Source organism: Diadema antillarum, unplaced genomic scaffold (assembly GCF_040938485.1).
Source record: "Diadema antillarum isolate AM-2024a unplaced genomic scaffold, OU_Dant_1.0 seq00000364_RagTag, whole genome shotgun sequence".
NCBI classification, from domain to species: Eukaryota; Metazoa; Echinodermata; class Echinoidea; order Diadematoida; family Diadematidae; genus Diadema; species Diadema antillarum.
In genome coordinates, this window is record NW_027271365.1 from 67,677 (window position 1) to 88,175 (window position 20,499).

At 40.3% G+C, this 20,499-nt stretch overlaps 1 protein-coding gene across 1 annotated transcript in view; it reads left to right on the forward strand.

The window, feature by feature from the left end:
- The window catches only part of LOC139731151 (uncharacterized), a 31,355-nt gene extending 12,314 nt beyond the window's left edge, over nucleotides 1-19,041 (forward strand). Inside the window, exons 3-28 of the mRNA XM_071642032.1 lie at nucleotides 259-423; nucleotides 999-1,184; nucleotides 1,723-1,836; nucleotides 2,265-2,378; nucleotides 3,027-3,140; nucleotides 3,812-3,925; nucleotides 4,317-4,430; nucleotides 4,767-4,880; nucleotides 5,491-5,604; nucleotides 5,977-6,090; nucleotides 8,533-8,646; nucleotides 10,132-10,245; nucleotides 10,555-10,668; nucleotides 10,837-10,950; nucleotides 11,462-11,575; nucleotides 11,838-11,951; nucleotides 12,413-12,526; nucleotides 13,132-13,245; nucleotides 13,465-13,578; nucleotides 14,737-14,850; nucleotides 15,499-15,612; nucleotides 16,193-16,306; nucleotides 16,847-16,960; nucleotides 17,253-17,381; nucleotides 17,944-18,142; nucleotides 18,981-19,041. Coding sequence (XP_071498133.1) covers nucleotides 259-423; nucleotides 999-1,184; nucleotides 1,723-1,836; nucleotides 2,265-2,378; nucleotides 3,027-3,140; nucleotides 3,812-3,925; nucleotides 4,317-4,430; nucleotides 4,767-4,880; nucleotides 5,491-5,604; nucleotides 5,977-6,090; nucleotides 8,533-8,646; nucleotides 10,132-10,245; nucleotides 10,555-10,668; nucleotides 10,837-10,950; nucleotides 11,462-11,575; nucleotides 11,838-11,951; nucleotides 12,413-12,526; nucleotides 13,132-13,245; nucleotides 13,465-13,578; nucleotides 14,737-14,850; nucleotides 15,499-15,612; nucleotides 16,193-16,306; nucleotides 16,847-16,960; nucleotides 17,253-17,381; nucleotides 17,944-18,142; nucleotides 18,981-19,041 — 3,134 coding nt within the window. The remainder of the gene's footprint in view (nucleotides 1-258; nucleotides 424-998; nucleotides 1,185-1,722; nucleotides 1,837-2,264; nucleotides 2,379-3,026; nucleotides 3,141-3,811; nucleotides 3,926-4,316; nucleotides 4,431-4,766; nucleotides 4,881-5,490; nucleotides 5,605-5,976; nucleotides 6,091-8,532; nucleotides 8,647-10,131; nucleotides 10,246-10,554; nucleotides 10,669-10,836; nucleotides 10,951-11,461; nucleotides 11,576-11,837; nucleotides 11,952-12,412; nucleotides 12,527-13,131; nucleotides 13,246-13,464; nucleotides 13,579-14,736; nucleotides 14,851-15,498; nucleotides 15,613-16,192; nucleotides 16,307-16,846; nucleotides 16,961-17,252; nucleotides 17,382-17,943; nucleotides 18,143-18,980) is intronic.
- Nucleotides 19,042-20,499: the final 1,458 nt, after the last annotated feature.

The window sequence follows — 20,499 nt, forward strand, 5'->3', positions numbered from 1 at the left end:
ATATTGGACTATGGTAACATTAAATAGCCAGCTGAATATGTCACAAATCACAACAATCACAAAAAGAACCGTGTGTCTGTCTGTGTCTGTGTGTGTTTGAGCTTGTGAAAAATACTGCTTCTTTTGTGATGTTCTTAAATGGAAATGATTCAAAACTGTTGTTCCATCTCCCTATGTATCACGAACTTTATGGAAATATGGACATGTTAAAGGTGTATGTTACAATACAACTACATGCGTTTTTGTTTATGTCCTCAGGGGGAAACTGCGGTTACAACGCCTTTACTGAGAGCGGTGTGGTGCAATCACCAAACTACCCGGCCATGTACAACAACCGCGCCAATTGTATCTACCTCGTGCGCATCCACAATGCTCGCAGTATCACTTTCTCCGTTGACGACTTGATGACCGAAATCTTCAAAGGTGATTTGATTGGGTTTCATCCCACTCTCACGACATATTTCTGTGCGCGTCTCGAGCGTAATAACACGAACACACTAGCAACAGTACATGACAAGGTCGAATACAGATCGATATTGAATATGTATCCTTTCGTATTGCGATATCTGTTGAACACTTTGTTATTCATGATGGTTGTATACACTATGGGATAGACATTATCATTTTCACTACCTGTCAAAGAGAAATTGCAGTAATCGACATCTTGAGAAGTTGTTCAAATGGATCTATACACGATCGCATTATTTACTTTATATATTATACTTTTTAAGAAATATTATCCCCACTATCAGAAATCGGTATTCAAGGGTATCTTGACAAACCGACAGTAAATTCATTATGTGTAGAGTCTTTGAGCTTGAAGATACTTTCTTAGGAAAATTTGGAAAGTCGGTATCATCGGGAGAATATTGATGAACCGGTTAGTTGCGAACAGCTGGTGACATATCGAAATATTGACCAGATTTTACCCCGTGTATCTGTGCCACAAAATCGCTATGAATCTTGAAAATTCTCACCGCAAAACCTCCAATCTGCAGACGTTGTCGAGTATGGTGTCGGACCCGAGGCAGACTTCAACCAGGCCGTCGGCTCCTTCGAGGGTAACCTCACCGCCGACAGCAGCCTGCCAGGTCCCATCACCATAAATGGAGATCAGATCTGGTTTGTCTTCAGCACCGACCGAAACATCGTCAACCGCGGATTCAGCATCTCATACACATCTGGTAAGACAGGGAAAATCTAATTAAAGAACTATTTTTATCACTTATGTCTTACGTTGTATAAGAAACACGGATATGTGAGTTATCGTTAAAACATAGGAGTACTTTTTGTGCCTATTTCACCTCCTTGAAGGTGTACTTGTCTCCATCACTCCAACAATTTGCATTGCAATGCCCCTGATGTTACTTTCTTCGAAACCTGTTTACAATAAGTTTCTCTTCTGCTCTCTAACTTCGCATTAAAACTGAAGGTTATATTAGATCAAGCTCTTCTGCCACTGGTATTGCAGTAGTGTGGTAGTCAACGAATGATTCAGGCTGATCATCATCATTTTTCAGCGACCAAAGAGTCCATCAATATAGATAAAGTCCGAACGTGAATATAATGTGAATCACTGGATGCTGACATGCGACAGAAACATTCAGAATTCATGTTTTTGCGGTATGATTCGGTGTGTCGCATTATTCATATTTAGTATAAGCTCACGAAGCCGTGCTAATCAGATATGTGTCTTGAACTCTTGACCCGTGTTCAATGTAGACGGTGACGACTGCGACCCGAACTTCTGTCAGAATGGTGCGATCTGCAACGACCTCGTCAACGCCTACTCCTGTGACTGTCCACCAGGCTTTACAGATTTCAACTGCTCCACCAGTAAGTAGAGGTTCCACGCGTAAGCTATATATGCATACACTAAGATGGGCATGCACATACGTGTGTAATAAAATTCGCTTCGGCACTCTACGACCAAATTTCACACTCGGAAAGAAATGACATTTTTGTGTCTTTGCTCACAAGAAAAGTTTCTGTCCAATCTTATCAACCCTTGGCAGAGAAAACGATCTCTCAGTTTGAGCCTTTTCTCTGTAAACGATTAATTTCGTAATTCACATCGAGTGCATTATTATATCCCTTGGTATCAACAGTTTCAAACTTTTAACCGCATTTATATGCCCAACATCTGGTTGGCTATCAAACTCAAGCACTTTCTCTAAGACAACGTATTTAGTTGCAAACCTCAACTAGACTCTTTTATAATCGCTCTATGACAATCTGAATTGCTTGCTTTTTTATTTCTGCAGACATCGATGAATGTGCCAGTGATCCCTGTCAGAATGGTGGAACTTGCATCGATGGAATCAACGAGTTCGTCTGCGTCTGCGCACCAGGTTTTACCGACGACCTGTGCTCGACAAGTAAGTGAGAATGATCAAAACTTGCGTCAATGGTTCTGTATGACTTTTCACGGAAAGAACAAGCTCGGAATAAAAGAAGGGCAGATATGGCATATTTTCAATTCTGAACCACAACATGCACTATAATGGAAATAAGATTTGTGGAGCGGGTCATGGTCATATTCAAATTTCCTGTCTGCTCTCGATGTCCTCACAAGTCAAACACCACCCTGGAAATGAAATAATTCACTTTTGGTAACAAGGGATCTCTAGAAAATGTGCATTTTCATATCTACGTGTGAGTGGCATACATCTTCTAATCAGCAGATTCTTTCAAGGAAAGGGATGACGACGCGAAGAGGCCAATGCATTAAATGACACTTCCAATTACATAAACTTTGGTGCGTTTGCACTATGTGCAAGCAAACAGAAAAGGGAGAAGATGTGTACATTGCAAAATTTTCCGACATGTTTTTTTTTTTTCAATTACAGATCAGCAGTTGCGATCTTATTTGTTAGAGGGAGAAAAACTGAAGAAAATTCAAAACCTCAAAATGATTCCAATTAGCCTCGGTAATCACACCTTTTTGTACTTCATGATATAGGCCTAAGAAAGTGCAATCATTGTTTAAAGCAACATGTCAGTAAAGTATTGATTTTGTTTCACAGACATTAACGAGTGCGCCAGTGACCCCTGTCTCAATGGAGGCACCTGCACAGATGGCATCAACCAGTTCGAATGCACATGTCTTCCAGGATTTACCGGAGTGCGATGTGAAACAAGTAAGATAAGCACGCAAGTTAATAACCTGTCAAACCCTTGGCTCAACACAAATGGCATTTCACAGCCCTGATATCCCCTCATAGATTAGTTTCTGATTGAAGTAGTTGGTAGATACTAATCAACCACCCTTTATAGATGAATGTGAGAGTAATCTCGTATTATGTGCACGCTTGTAAATCAGCCTGTACACTACTATGTATGTGATGGAATTGTTATGCAAGTAGCACTGGATGATGTGGCTCATTATGCAAAATTAATTTCCATTCGAAAAAAAAGTGTGCGTTCATGTTGTAACCTGTATAAATACATGTGTGCGTGCAAGTGTGTGCAAGTGTGCGCGAGCGTGTATGTCTCTGTGTATGCACGCTTCATCTTGAACGGCCTCGTGTTTGAACGTCTGTCCGGAAAGAGTTGCAATGTGTGCCAAATGCAGTATTTCAATTTTCACCTTAGTATCTGACCTAACTGCCTTAAAGATTTCATTGACACAGAAATGATGGTACGCTTACCATATCTAAGACGATCCCGCCAAGGACCATAAGCCTGCTTCGATCTTTTTTTTTTTTCAAAGTCCAACAGTATTCCCACCCAGAGACGAAATACGTTCAAATAAGAAAAAAAGACTAACGAGGGAGTGTGAGAACATGCATGCTTCATTCTTTTACCGCAGATATCGACGAGTGCGCAAGCGACCCCTGTCAGAATGGAGGTATTTGTATTGATGGCATCAATGGTTACACCTGTTCCTGTCCACTCGGATTCACCGGAGCTAACTGCGAAATTAGTAAGACCAAAGACATTATCGGGAAAACACTTTCTTTCTCAAGACGTGTAGTTACATTCTTTATTTTAATTATGTTGACAGCGGAATGACTGACAATGACTATGTTCAGAGACTCTGCAGGTTTGCAAAGAGTGAAAATGTAAAGGGATAAATGTTTGGGAGAAAAATAGAAGAATCATGACCCAGAGTCTAAGAAATACCTCAGCTTCAAGTGGCAAATGCAAAGTCAATGCCAATCAAGTAATTGATAAAGGAGAAAATAAAACGTTCAGTCATTTTCATGACTTGCTGTGAGACCGATTTGTTCCGAATTTCTGTGCAAGATTCACGACACAATCTTTTTAGAGCCGCCAATTTTATCGTGCTCCACGTATACTCATCTGCCCTACAGACATCGATGAGTGTGCCAGCATGCCCTGTCTGAATGGAGGCACCTGTGTGGATCTCGTCAACGCCTACCAGTGTATCTGTGCCCCTGGATGGACTGGCCCCACTTGTGCAGACAGTAAGTGTGTCAAAACCCTCGGCGTTAACATACAATTCACCTTGCGCCCCAAAAGGATCAAAATGAGGTGCATTCAAATAAAGCAAAGTTTTAGAAGGGAATGGATTTCAAAGTTTGTCTTACAGTTCTCTTGGATTTACATTGACTTATACATAATTGTGCTGGGAATTAGGCCTATAGTTGTGAAAACGTGGAGCTAGGACAAGAAAGAATAAAAAGAATATTAAATCTTGACAACATTTGCGACAAAACATACAACTTTATGAAGATTTAAGCATGGCAAATAAATAAATATCAAGACGTTACATTTTCAGTAAACCCCTTTCTTCTCCAAAGATATCGACGAGTGTGCCAGCGATCCTTGTCAAAACGGAGGAGCTTGCATCGACGGTGTGAACGGATACACCTGTGATTGTCTGCCTGGCTTTGATGGTGTACATTGCGAGAACAGTAAGTGACATTAGAGCTAACTCAGTTTATAGGTACCTCTGGGTACCCCTGCGACAGGGACATAAGCCGTGGTGTACCGCTGGTGTTTTTTTTTTTTTGTCTTACTGGTTCTAGGTTGACGGAATCACAGATTATCCTTTTCTTCACCACCATTTTGTTCCCGTAGCAATCTACGGGCATTGATTTACCATTCAAAGTAGATAGATATACACTAATTTTAAACGTAGGCATAAGTATCATTTGTGTACATTATACATTTTGATTGCCCTACCTCTGTGATATCTAAGTTGGATTTTCTCAATAAGAATGTTCATGAGAACAGATTGTCTAAAGGAATTGTAGAATCGCAAACACCAAAGAATCTGGAAATTCATCAGCAAAACTTGAGAACTACAAATTCAAATTTATATCTTGGCAGCTATATCTACACATTTCATTTCCCCAACTCTCTTCAGACGTGTCACTTCTCATCTTAACATTGCTGAATGTGTGGCTTATTTTTGCTCGTTCGCTTCCTTCATGCTATCCTCACATTCTTCACTCCTTTTCACAATCCTTCATTCGCCCCTTCCATTCATCTATTCATCATTTCTTTCCACTATTCTCCCAGATATTGACGAGTGTGCCAGTAACCCTTGCCAAAATGGTGGCATGTGCGTTGACGGTATCAACGGCTACATCTGCAATTGTGCCCCTGGCTTTGACGGTGACAACTGCGAAAACAGTGAGTAGATGTCAATTCTTGTCAGCATATCGTATTTAGCCCATCTTGACGGAAAAATAAGCTCTATGGTCTCCTTGCCATCTTCATGAAAACATTACAAAAATGCATATGAAGCGCAAGCTTTCTAGTTGTCCAAAGAACCCTCTGGGAGAAAGGTTTACTCAAGATTTTGATATGTTAAACAAACAGGTCTAACAAGCTCCTTAAAGATGTCTAAACGCGGAATACAAAGGAAGTACATCACAGGCATGACCGGCAATACGTGAAGGATACTGATATGCTGGTCTTTCTTCCTTCATCTATCAATCTGTCACTCCCACTCTCTTCCCACACAAATTACGAACGCACACACACCTTCTTTTTCACACCCAGACATCGACGAGTGTGCCAGCGACCCGTGCCAGAACGGTGGCAACTGTATCGACGGTATCAACGGATATGTATGCGACTGTGCCCCCGGCTACGAGGGAACGCACTGCGAGATTGGTAACGTTGAAATTTGATATTCATGGAACGGGGACAGAAGGGGTTAGCTCGTTTATATTGGAGCACTAAAGAAAGTCAATCAATAGCGAATTAAGGTTAAACATTGTAGCCGAAACATCTTTCCATCTGCCCCTCCCTCATTTATTTATTGTGGTTCATTTGCTTCAAGTAAATGAAGCTATGCATTGGTTGAAGGTTGAACATTGTAGCCGAAACATCCCTCCTCCATCTGCCCCCTCCCTCATTTATTTAGTGTGCTTCATTTACTTGAAGCAAATGAAGCTATACCTACAACCTCAAATGCTAGAATTTTAAATCATCTAGGCATCATTCATCCCATGTCTCATGTAGACCAAAAGAAAAAAAAACCCAAACCTTTGTCTAAAGCATCAAAAGTACGTATTTTTACACATTAGTTCGGGAGGTAAACAAATTCCAAGTTAACCACGTTTGTATGGTCTTTATAGTTTTCTGCAAACTGTCAATAGCTGGTCATACTTAGCAACATCCATTTCTTCATGCATACAACATTGCGTTTCAATGTTTTCAGTGACGGATGGTAGTATATTACGTCATGTGGAGTAAAAAAAAAATCATTCAATTGTAACTATTTTCCAGACCAAAGTTATGTGCGCAATCGATCCTTCCAAGTGTTGTGACTAATTTCCACTTAGATCGAGGAACTATTTTCTAACACATCTCCAGGGCATTACCTACGATGAGTACGCTAACACAACTAACATATAACTTGCCACACACGAGTAGCTGATGACAAATTATACTGGCAAAAGTGAGACGTTAATGCCGACAATGATTTAAGGCGGCACACTGCATTTTGCTCTCCGTAATACTTGTTTACTCACTGCATTCCTTCTAGAGGCGCACTACTCTTCATATCATGACATTTTCTTAGTGATTGTAGACTACACTTCTACACCATGTATAGTTCATTCGCACAGCAGACTGGTATTTCTGTGTCCATGTCCGTCGGAGCACTAATCCTACTAGCATGACTGTCTTGTTTCATCACCTTTGCGGTGTTTTTGAGAATGAGAAACAAAAATGTGTGTTTTTTAATGGGCGTGAGTGTGGTGAAGTGTATGCATCTTGCAGTGGCAGATTTGTTTTGGCATACAACTTGAATGATTTTGATTGCACTTTAGTGGGAGGAGGGTGTCTCGATACCTTCCAGTGTGCTTGCTTTGATGCATCTTGTGGAATGTGTGTGGATGAAGACGCTGGTCTTAATAGAAAACGCTTGCTTGCGTGTCAAATAATGAATGTGCTGTTTTCCATGTACAATGACTCCCACACGGAGAACAGTGGCTTTGAAAATACAAGTTGGCACTAAAAATTGTTATACGTGCACTGATTTCGCAATGACTCTTCTGTGCTTCACAAATGTGAAAATTCGACATGGTACGGCTCACTTTTCTTGTCCGCTATTTCCTCGGGATGTTACATCTAACTCCTGACATCGATTTGTTTAGCAAGAGCAGGAGAGGTACCTATCTTCCACAAAAATACGGATTTCATGTTTTTCCTTTTAACGGATGGACGGCAACCTTCCTGGAAGCAATGACTCTCCTTTTTATCTCGTTGAATCTTGATCTAATTCTAATCTATACATGTGTTGTCGACGAAATGGCATTTCAGTGGCATATATAGCAACAGGTGAAGGGCCATGCTGCCATCCTGGCATAATGGTGGCGGTATGTTACAGCTTACACGGACTGACCCCGCCTTGGAGACAACCCGGGCGAAAGGTGAGGATTCTAACTAACCGAGTTATGAGTCAAAATTATCTATCATTTTCTATGAAATCATATCAGTATATTCACTAAAATAGAAGAAAAATCTTGAGTAGAATGATTCGGATCTTCTACAATTGTAAAGTCTACACAAAAATCAACAGAAAATGGCTACATAAAATTTAAGAATAGGTAATTAATTTCCATGCAGAATACTGAAGGTTGAATGTGTCTGAAAATAACGCGCCATAAAGAACGACCGCGGAATGGTTACACAGTTGTTGGCCTCACCTGCAGACGACAGGTAAAACAAAAGATACTGTAGATCTTGATTGTGAATGGGTGTTATGCGTATATGTTTTGACAACATCCACGTAGCACAGGCGACATTCCGTTAGTAAGCATCATTACCATCTAGATCATTAGATATCGATTCGACCATTAGAACGGAATCCGGTGACGGCAATTGTAATACATCTTAGTACACAAACCATCACATTTATAGTTACATATAGCCCTCTTCTAGCTGCGGAAACTTTGTTCCATCTTCCCATATGTGCTGTTTTTCTTGTTCTTATTCTTTTTGCATTTTCCCATTTCCATCATGCAACAACCATCTAGTTGCGTAGGGTTACCTTTGTTGGATAACCCGAACGATTCCTAACGGCAGGATCGATTTCCTATGTTTCAGATGTTGATCAATGTAGATCAGATCCGTGTCTGAATGGTGGCACATGCATCGACCAGGCTGATCGCTTTATCTGCACGTGCCCTCCTGGGTATGAGGGTGCCCGCTGTGAAGTCGGTGAGTTGCTGAGCAATCAAACTGAGTGAGAATAGCAATAAGTTATTCCACAGAGGAGCGATGATTCCATTTACTTTGTGTAATTCACGTGACCCTTTGCTTTCACACTCGCAATCGCCATGTGGTGCAGAAAGAGTATACGAACAGCGTGTGATGGGCATTGTTGTTCTTGTGAATAAACGAAAAATCAGAACAACAAAGCCCGGAGATTTTCATCACGACCCGTTAGTCCAAGAAAAAGATATTTCTATTTCTTTTCAACTTGACATTGGTAGACTAAATAGACCGGAAAACGCGGGTTATCAACTTGCAACAAAGAAAGTCCTTGTCACTTGCTTCTGTAATGTGGATTTTTTTCCCGAGTCATCTTGTGCCTTTTCCCCTTAATGACTGAAGAGTAAAAAGCATCCAGCATGGATGATGCGTTGTATTTGATTTTTTTTTTATTATTTCTATGACTTGACAGCTTTGCAAGCATGATTTCCGCTGTGACCGTTTTGCTTTGAATTGACTCCAACCCAGATACTCCCATCCAGATACTAATACCCTGATGGTGCATGTGGTCCCACCTCTTCACGACCGCCAGCTATAATTATTTCTTACCCATCCATTCTGAATCATTTAGCCCTGTTTCTTGCAGTCTCCTCTATATTATAGTCTTTCGTGTTCAAATCTTCAGACAGAGTGAATTAGTTGTCCAGTGTCGTAAAATTATGAAAATAAGCACCACATGATTTGTGTGGATATCAATTATGCCCATTAAACCCAAAGTCTGTGGAAATTGTCAAGATATTGATTTCTAATTAAAATTATTCCTCATGAACATCACGAAGCATTTAAGCATTTCGTCATCAATATACGTCCTATCTAAGGAAACCGGTCAAGAGTGTTTGCAGTAATGTCATAACTGCATTCATGCAATGTGTTTGAAACCATTTGTGTATAATGAAGCTCTGTGTATTGTGGTTGAGTGTAAGTGTGTCTGTGTCTGTCTGTGTGTGTGCGTGTGTTTGTGCGTGTTACGTGTGCGCCAATCTTGTCGGCAAGTGATGATTTACTTTAAACATAGTATTCTAGTTAAAAAACTAACCAATGTCACTATTTTCACGTCTTCACTCCACCTGTTCTTTTTGAATGATTGTCGAGACTTTGTGCTGAATGTGTGGAACCATGAAATTGCAATGGCATGTCCTAAACTGTTCACAACCTCAAACGTCTATCCGCTGCAAGAATATGCAGGAGATTGGAGAGAAAGCTCCTGCAAGCTGCTGCTCTTTCTAATCTGTATTTTCACTTTTTCAGCCTTTCTCTGTTCATTACATCCTCTCACTCACTCGATCATCACTTGAATTAATAACGTCACCCGAATATATTTACACGGAATTCTAATACCTAACCGTTCCTCCGTTCTTATCTCGCCCAATCTGAATGAAATGTAGTGCCGATTTCGTAGCATAGTTGCCATTTCTCGCATCCAACACGTAGATACCGACGAATGCGCCAGCAACCCCTGTCTTAATGGAGGCACTTGCACAGACCAGGTGAACGGTTACTTCTGTACCTGCGCACCAGGATATGAAGGCACCCACTGTGAAACAGGTGAGCATTGGTGCTTATACGCAGCATTTCATTGCCTTTTTTACACCCAAGTTTCTTTTTGACAGGTTTTGCTGATTACCTTAAAAGACCACTTGTATATTCAACAGCTCCATAAGGCATCTAGTTTTAAACAATGAAATGTCGTGGAATGGCGATGGTGTCTATTGCTCGTAACAAATTGGAATTTTCTTTTTCTGAACGGAAAGTTTTAGCAATTAAATCGCGAATTGTTAGTGTTAAAGTTGAAGTGGTAACTTCGTGATTCAGTTTGATGACACTCTTCTGATTGTATTTTTCACATGTGCCCAGACACTGATGAGTGCGCGTCGAACCCTTGCCAAAACGGAGGCACATGTACCGACCAAGTCAATGGATACGTGTGTACTTGTGCAGCTGGTTTCACCGGAACACACTGCGAAATAGGTGAGTTAATCGGGCTTCTGAGTTGTATTATGCGGGCTTTGTTTACCGCCATGAAATATTGTTTTGAATTTGCCTTGCGATCTTTTGCTGTTGTACACAATTAGTGAACCGATGGGAAACTCGTTTACTTGTGTTTACGTTGGCATTACTAATCTTTCTTTCTATCAGATATTGACGAATGTGCCTCGATGCCTTGTCAAAATGGAGGTACCTGCACCGATCAAGTCAACGGATACTTCTGCACTTGTGCTCCCGGTTACTTTGGCATAAACTGCGAAACGGGTAGGAAAAAGCCCTAGAGTATATTTTTCTCTCGTGTCAATTGGGAAATCTGTGGACATTATCTAATTGAAAGAAGAAAAAGTAAGTGCTACAGACGCACCCCCCCCCCCCCCGAAAGCATATCTCAGTTTCATTTGGTTGTACGTTTAATTTTCAGCCAGATGTATGTAATATAGATCAGCTGACTGAGCCTGGAGGCAATAAGATGATTATGTAGTGCGCATGTGATACCTGGATGCCCATTGATATGCAATATTTTATTCGAAGGCAAATCGGACCAGATACAAATACATGCTAACCTTATCTAAGGTTTTCCAAGATAACCAGTATGCCGACAATTGATATCAATATGACATCACAAATGTCGTCTACCCTAAACGGAGATCTACCTTTTAGAGTACTAGTACATTCTATCCCTTCATTGGATGTAGTTACTTTGGCAATTACTTTTGTTTGGAACACCCAGTCATAAATGTACAATGAAAAACGAAGCATCGATTTTTGTTCACAGACCGCGACGAATGCGCCTCAATGCCCTGCGAAAATGGCGGAACTTGTACTGATGTTGTGAATGGATACGTCTGCACATGTGCCCCTGGATACACAGGATCAAACTGCGAAATTAGTAAGAAATGCTTTCTTTCTTTTTTTAACCTGATATTACTTTGATATATTGAAATACGCATGCTGATTTTTCTTTTATTTTACTAATCATCCAGTAGAATTTTGAAGTTGTTTATGAAATCTAGTTACTAGTCAGGTGTAGTTGAGTGACGGATAAGTTTATTGATCTTCACTTCTAAATGTGACATTGTGTCACCGTACTCATCTTGTAGTATGACTGAAATGACATGTCTAATCTTTATTGGTGATTCATTTTGTCATAGACATCGATGAGTGTGCCAGCTCGCCTTGCCGTAACGGTGGCCAGTGTGTCGACCAAGTGAATGGATTCGTCTGCTTCTGCTTGCCAGGATTCACCGGAACGTTGTGTGAAACAGGTACCTTTTCCAAGAGCGAGGAATTAACAAACCCAGTTTATTTGATGATTGATTTATAATCTTCTTTCATTCCTCAAATTACATATTGTACTACCAATGAGATGGTATCCATTATAAAGGGCACACTGGCGATTATTCCTTTTTTTGACCAAAAATTGAATATCGCGATGCTTTTATTTTTCATTTAATTGAGACCTCTCAAAACTGTCTAACATGTCTAATAATAGCGTATTTTACCACTTGTTACAAATACACTGTACGCTTCAGTCTTAAGAGTTCCACCTGCCACGAAAGTTGCTTACTCGCTTCTGAGTTCAGCTAAAAGATATAATATGAGGAGTTATATCTTTTATAATCTCTATTTCAAGCCTTTCGCGCTTACACGTTGTTATTGGCCATAGGCTACCAATCAGTTTATTAAAATTCAAAACATTCTGTGATATTTCGTCCACTTCGTGCAGATATCAATGAATGCGACAGTAGCCCTTGTCTGAATGGCGGCGTGTGCCTCGACAGAGTCAACCGTTACGAATGTGTCTGCGCTCCCGGCTACACTGGCACCAACTGCGAGATCAGTAAGAGAAAATATCAGAGTGCACATTTTCTATATCGCCATCACTCAGTAGACAATGACCTACTTAAATGCCGTTTGCTTTGATACGCAACCTCGTCGTATCAGTTCGTGAAACACTGCAACTAAAAAAAAAGAAAACAAAACAAAACAAACAGATAAAGGTTTGCTTCAATTATGGTTTCCAATTATGGTTTCCAGTGAGTTCCATAATGATCCAGTAGTTCTAAGTATCTGTTTATATCCATGTGCAAGGCTTTTTAGACATCGTCTTCTTACAAGTACTTGTCAGCAAAACAGGAAAGAAGGTAGAAAATGACTTTTAACACATGCCGTGGATCGACAACGTCTTGTCCATAAAATAAGACAAAGAAAAGAAGTTCGTGATTTGTGCTCATCATACATATGTTATAACATAAGCAATACATGTACTTAGCGCCTGCTCAAAATAGTGCTCAAACAATTAGAACAAAGTACAAGAAACCAACAATATATTTAATGAACTAAACTGGTGACTACTTTTACAAAGCTTAAGTAAATCAAATGGCTTGAATTATTTCGCATTGTGTGGTTAATATTTTCAGCATGTATGTCTTTGTTTCCCGCTAGATATTGATGAGTGCTCGTCCGATCCTTGTCAAAACGGCGGCGTCTGCTCAGACGGTATCAATGGATACGTCTGCACCTGCGCACCTGGCTACACAGGGACCAACTGCGAAACAGGTTTGTGCAAATCCTGATCCATTGCCTTAAAGTTCCATTTGTGGGATCAATTACACAAATTCTAGGCAGTTTGTCCTCTATTCTGAACAGAGGTAAAACATACATGTATATACAGTGACTAATTTGTCTTGACATTTCAAACCATGTCAAAACAATGTCGATTCTCTGCATTTTCTCTAACACATAATTTATTTTTATCCAATTTCACGTTACTTGTAGAAATCGACGAATGTGCCTCCAACCCGTGTCGAAATGGAGGTGTCTGCACCGATCTGGTCAACGGTTACACCTGCACGTGCGCTCCTGGATACACCGGTGTTAACTGTGAAACAAGTAATGTATATGATGACCCACACTGGAGCAAAACCAGGGCGGGGCGTGTTAAGATAATATCCGGAACTAGCTATTTGGAGTTTGAGTGTCTTGAAAATGTAGAAACAACAATGTATGTTTGTTATCGTCCTTTTTTTCCTCCAAAAGATGATATATATTTTTAAAAATGTGTTAAGTTCTCTGTTGATAATCACAGAATATCTGGACTTGCTGCTGATTGCGAATTGCAGTTTCAATGTGGTGTGTCTGCTTCTGTGCCCATGTGTTTGTGGCAATGTGATTGCGTATGTTGTGTGTCGGTGAAGATAAGATGGCTGGAATGAATACGATTGGTAACACTTGTGCTATTTGTTTTGCCATGAATTTCAGTAATACTTGTGTTGACCACTTAACAGAACACGCCACATTTTGATATGTTATGACGCACTGACCACATATTTTTAGACACGTTTTCTGACCTATTGCTTAATCTGAGAGTCTCATCGTGGGATACGCGGATCACTAACCCGAATTAAGCAATGCATGATGTGATCTCATTGTGTTTATGTTTATGTGCAAGTTTAGGATGTAACCAAATTAAAACAAGTAACAATAGTTAAGGCAGACATATTCGTGGATTTATATATTTCTCTGGGATTATTTATGTAACAACCCAACGTGGTATAAATAAAAATAAAGAGACGGTGCATTTCATTGTGAGTTTTACTGTCTCACTTCGTGGAATGAAAATGGCATCTGCTCCGCCTGTTGAAAGAGCGAAGGGATACATTTTCTTTCATGTCCTTGTCGAAAGTAATTGTATAATTTTTGGTGAAATGTTTGTTTTGTGTTTTGCGACGTTTTGTGAGTTACATTCCTACTCACCACTTATTTCCCAACACCTATTTTGACTTCTTCCAACAACATGCCGCAAGTATATAGGCACTTTCTTTCAATTCTCAATGTTTGGCTATCAATCTGTTTATATCAAATATTGTATGCAAGTATATCAATGACCGCCTCTAATCCCATTACATTCTGTTTACTTGTCAACGTCGCATAATGTAAGATATTTTCACAGCACTAAACCCTCGTCGCTATTACGCGTGGAAAATTCAGAATGTACGTACATACGGACGAAACCTAACAAGGTGTATAATATGTCTTCTTTTTTCTCAGATATTGACGAGTGTGCCAGCGATCCTTGTCAAAATGGCGGAGTGTGTACAGACGGTGTTAATGGATACACCTGTGACTGTGTGCCTGGATTCACCGGGAGCAACTGCGAGATCAGTAAGTCACAGTCGCAATGATTTCCTGCTTCGTTATTGCTCAGCATGCATCGACTAAATGGGACAAACTGAAACTGTAGGTTCATGCACAACCGTAATGACGGAATGTGCGATAAGTGAGACAACGTGGTAAAAGCTTTGATGTCTTAGAGGATCATCGCATACTGGTACCTTGGTGTTTGATAAGCTTCCCTTTGTTAGTTTTGTCCTCATTCCCCACCGAAAAAAAAAACCAACAAATATAATGGCTCTGGTGCCTCATGGCATGGCCCCTCATATCTCATATGGCTTCAGAAATTTAATTTCTGCTCTGAAATGGGCACATTTTATCATGCATAAGATGTGTTAAATATCGCTATGATTAGTTTCCCTGAATGACGAATTTCAAAATATCACCCCCTCAGACCCCCCCCCCCCCCTTGAAAAAAAAAAAACCTCACTCTCATGGCAAATCGCGTCAGGTCAGACCGGCAAGTTTCTTTGTAGACCCTTTCCCCGTGCTGCAAGTAAATTCCAAATAGTGGAAGATGAATTCTAATCCTTTCTAGGAACTTTTATCTAACCTTTTGATATTTGCGATCTATCCTATGAAGGATTTTGTGGAGACGCGAATTTTATTGATATTTTTTCTTTATTCTGTTTCAAACAGACATTGATGAATGTGCAAGCAACCCATGTCTGAATGGAGGCGTGTGTGTCGATGGTGTTAACGGATACGTTTGCATGTGTCCCTCGGACTACACTGGAACCCACTGCGAGATTTGTAAGTATCATCAATGGGCTTGGGAGAAAAATCGTGAGAGTGTTTTGAAAAAAAAAGTGCTCGTTTTTTTAAATATTCTACCCATGAATGCGGGGTGTAATTAAGCTATACATATAAGAGAAAAGCGAGAACGATGTCGGTATTCAAAGGAAAAATAACAGACGTGAAAGAATTCTCTCCGCCAAAATGGTAAAACACTGAATATCCCCTCACATCTCATGATGCCAGTTCCTACATTTTTTAATATGTCTTGATAATTGTGATGTGAGCTATGTAACAATAAATAAACACTATCTGGTCCTTTTCTGGGGAGGGAGGTTTTAAGAGACTTCTGCCACATTGTGGTTTTTCAAACGAATGTGGGGTTTTTTCTCCCTTTTATACATGAAAAATAAATGGAACTCCTTTCTTGGCATTTCTACATAAGACTGAGTTTTTCATCCTTTTGAATTCATGCCGAGCTAAATTTCAAAGATATAATTGCAGGTAAATTTTTACTTTAGGCACGGCATATGCCGTAAGACACCCTTGAATGATGACGGTCAATCGTAATCTATTCAATCCTATTTTTTTTTTTCAGCTCTCGATGCCTGCCAGAGCATGCCGTGTGAAAATGGAGCTACTTGCATCAATGTTGGCGCCGACTACGTGTGCGAGTGTCCTCCAGGCTACGCCGGCAGGAACTGCGAAATTGGTATGCACTCTAAATTTTGTTTGCGAGTAAAATGTACGACATTGCAACTAGTGATGATCTTGGCAAGTGATCGTGGGAATGATGGTAGTGATGTTAGATAACACGGGGGGGGGGGGGAGGGGGATAAGACGTCAAAGATTCGGCTGAGAAGGTTCACAGTCGAGTAACGATTCTTCATGCGCAAAGTCCTCATTACCACAGGAGGTAGGCTATAAATACAGGAATTTATTATCGTATAGTTTAGTTTACGTGATGAATTATGAATATGACGAAAAATGACAGAAGTTTGCACGTTTGATATGAAAATGTTCAGAATGTACACGAAGCCAAAAGTCGAACATTGACACGATTTTGTACGCATACCTGTTTGCGGTCTCCTGAAAATATCAGTTTGTGGGAAGATGCTCAGACAACATTGAGCTTACTCTCATTGTCTGGTAATTCCCCCCCCCTTTTTTTTTTTTTTAGGGGGGATGTTTCTAATCGCAAGTGAGGAACAAAGTATTTTAACGTCACTATTTTCCTTTCAATTGTCGACAGACATCAATGAGTGTGCAAGCCTTCCATGCCAGAACGGAGCCACATGTATCGATGGAGTAGCGGGTTACACCTGCCAGTGTCGCCTTGGATACATCGGCGTCAACTGCGAGGAAGGTAAGTGAATCCGCTAGGAAAGTTTGTTCTCCCATTACTCTCCGACTGCAATGCAACACCTGCTTACATCACACATCCACTCACGCTCGCACTTATGAGTGCAACTTGATAGATAAATCGTCCAGTAAATCTTAGCTAACCGGAAGTATTAATTTTTGCATCCTTCAGTTATGTTAAGAATTTTTTCTTTTACAGTTTGGTATTTAATTTCATCGTTGCGTCTTTTGTTTACGTGATTGTTTGATTCTTCACGGAAGTACATCTATCGTCATATTTTGAATGTCCCCTTCAGTTGGATTCTGTGATCTGGAAGGAGTGTGGTACAACGAGTGCAACGACCAGATTACGATCACGAAGACGTCCACGGGTATGATGCTCGGCGACTACATGACCGCGGACGAGGTCTCTCTCGGATATTCAGGTAACTCGCTGGAATCACGCATCAGTTTGGCCACCTTCAACATACGGTGTTTTATCATTGACAATCCTGTCAATGTTTTTTGTGTATTTCCTCCGTAATCGTGTATGTCATAGGTATTATGTATCTCTTGATATCATATTGAAATCCTGCCAAATTGTGTTAATAAACGACTACTCGTATGAGCTCCTTTCATTACTCTCAGACCATACATTTTGACACTCGTGAGTTACACTACTAGTATTTTGTACCAGGAAAACAAACCTTACCCCTTTGCAAACGATGGAATTAGTGGTATTGATAAGAAAAATCCCTCCCATTTAACTTGGCGGAGGTTAACTCTTTAGATGTGCTCTTTTTAGTAGACTTGAGCAAAATTTCAGGAATTGCATAAACCTACGCGTATCCATCGAGTCCATGTAAAGTGTCGGCATTGGAGCAAAGTGTTTCCTTCCGTCGCGAAATATCATGGGTATAGCAAGTCACTGGGGTAATTGTAACACTGACAGTTTGATCATGTGCCATCCGAGTGATAATTTTCACTCTCTCGATTTATCGACTGCAGTCCCCACCGTCGTCGTCGGCTACGCCAGCAACAACTACGACTTCCCATCGTTCGGCTTCACCGTGGTCCGCGAAAACGGCCAGTCAACCACCAGTTGGACCGGTCAATGTCATCTGTGTGACGGCGAGGAAGTCCTCTACACCACCTGGATCAACACCAACATGGTGGAAACCTGCCAAGAGATCAAGAAGTCCAACCTGTAAGTCAGACACGCCGTGTACCGATCAGGATATTGGTGAAGGGAGTGGTTCCTGTTATGATGTTGCGCCACCAAATTGTGTTGCGCTCATGGATAGGTAATGTAGTTTTATAGAAGTGCCGACCCAAAGTCTTGGAAAAGCATGCTTATTGCTATCATGAAATAACATCAAACCTAAACCATTCCACTGTGCAACTCTGCTGGACCAATAAGACCAAAATTTTTAAAGCGTACTGAACATATTTAGCAGAAATGTTTATGAAGAAGAACGACGGGTGATTTGTTTACTTCAGGCCTGTTCAGAACCATTCTTTCTTGTTGGCACATAGGAGTTTGAATTTTTCTACCCTGTTGAAGACAGCTAGTACAGCACTGACTTCATATTTCACATACCTGAAGTGTGTGCAATGCCCGTGCCTCCATTGAGTTAACGTAATGTGTCTGCTGCAATGTTCGCGGGCTCTTACCACGTAATACGCTTACCGATGACTTTTGCCTTCGACATAGTAGAGTCTCCCCTCTGTTATGTCTCTTCTTTTTTTTCCTTGGGGTAGGGGGAGGTTTTATAATACAACTCTTGCCATTCGTCGTGGGTCAAAGAATAAAACAACCTGTAATCAAAACTCTGGATCCCCGTCTTCTAGAACCCCACACCTTTTGTTCATGTTTCAGGATACGGTTATACGTGTTTGCTAATGTAACATAATAATGATAAAGTGCTTCCCGTGGTGAAAAAAGGATGAGGATTAGCTGCGAATACGTTCACTTCGAAATTGCACTCTTTAGTTAATATACTTATGTATTGTTTTCTATGCGCTTGGTTTTCTTTCCCTTGCAGAGTTGGGCAGGACAAATGGACGCGCTACGAACAAAGTATTGCCCCTCAGCCGGACGCGTAACTTGTGTGAGAGACTCCTCTGCGAGGGCGCCATCAGCTTCGGCAAAAAATCCTTTTCTCTAAATAGTTGACGTCACTGTATGTTTTTGTATATCCCACACAAAGTTCTGCAAAGTACGTTCTTACCATGAAAAGGAAAAAAAGAATTATCCGAGATCCAAAAGGTTATAAGCCTTCTTTTAAATGTTTTAAAGAATTTTTTAAGACTTTGTGGTAATGTATAGAAACAATAGCGACACTGTGTGTATTTTCGTATCATATATATTTTTCCACCTTATGTGTATATAATCATGACACCCGACACCATGGTTTTGCATTTATTCAAGATTCCAGAATGAACTTTTTATACATTTTAATAACAGTGCGTTTGCTGAATAAATTGAATGCTAGCAACAAGCATATTTTTCGATTTATTGAATTTGTGTGTTTTTAATCCTGTAGTTGCGGCGGCAGAATAGTATGTCGTTACATCATATCACCAAATCAGTATTGAAAAAGATATCTCGGTGTAGCCATTAAGGCAGTAGGTACTTGTCTAGAGTGTTGCCTTGGAGGCGTTAACCACCTGATCCTGTATCTTTCTTGTGATATCAAACTGTATTAAGGTTTCATCGCGTCATTCTTTCCGTAATAAACTTACTGTGACACGATGATCCATTATCCTTCCAAATCTTTAACTGTATCCACTGATCGTGTATGTCTCACTAAATGATGATCATCCAGATTTTAATTCTAGATTTTGTCTTTTGCTGAAGATTCGTCGCGATATCCTTGTCTTTCCTACCATTCTTGCAATCAAAATGCCTATTTATTGGTATCTTACAAATGATATGCAATTTTACCCCGTCTGCATTTTTAACACTTCAAATAAACTGCTGCGAGATGTTAATATAGCGTTGTGTATTTCCTCCGGGCCATTATTTCATGTATGCAATACGTAAAAGAGAGAGAGAGAGAGAGAGAGAGAGAGAGAGAGAGATGGACGACAGGAGATATAAAATGAGAATAAGAGATAATGCGAAATTTCAGAGACACGAGCAGGAAAAAAGATCTATGTACCTCGGTGAGTTATGGGTGAAAAATAATGTTAAAATTATTAGCTCAAAGGGACACATAGGTGTGTGTGTGTGTGTGTGTGTGCGCCCCATGTGCGTATGTGACAACGAGAGGGAGAGAGAAAACACACAATGCACGTAAACCGAGAGACACTGGTCGAAAAAGGACAGAACCAGTTGGTAGTGTGATTAATATAAACTTTTTAGCAGACCAAAATCGCACAAATTACATTATAGATAGAAGTCCGGGGACACTTGAATATATAAAAGTCTGTTTTATTTCTGAAAGAACAATCTCAAGTCTGGCTTTTCATGTTATTCAAAAGCTCTCGTTAATATGAGTCATATTTTGATCTAACACTAATCCTATTCTAGCAATAGTCTCAACTGCGACATAAACAGAT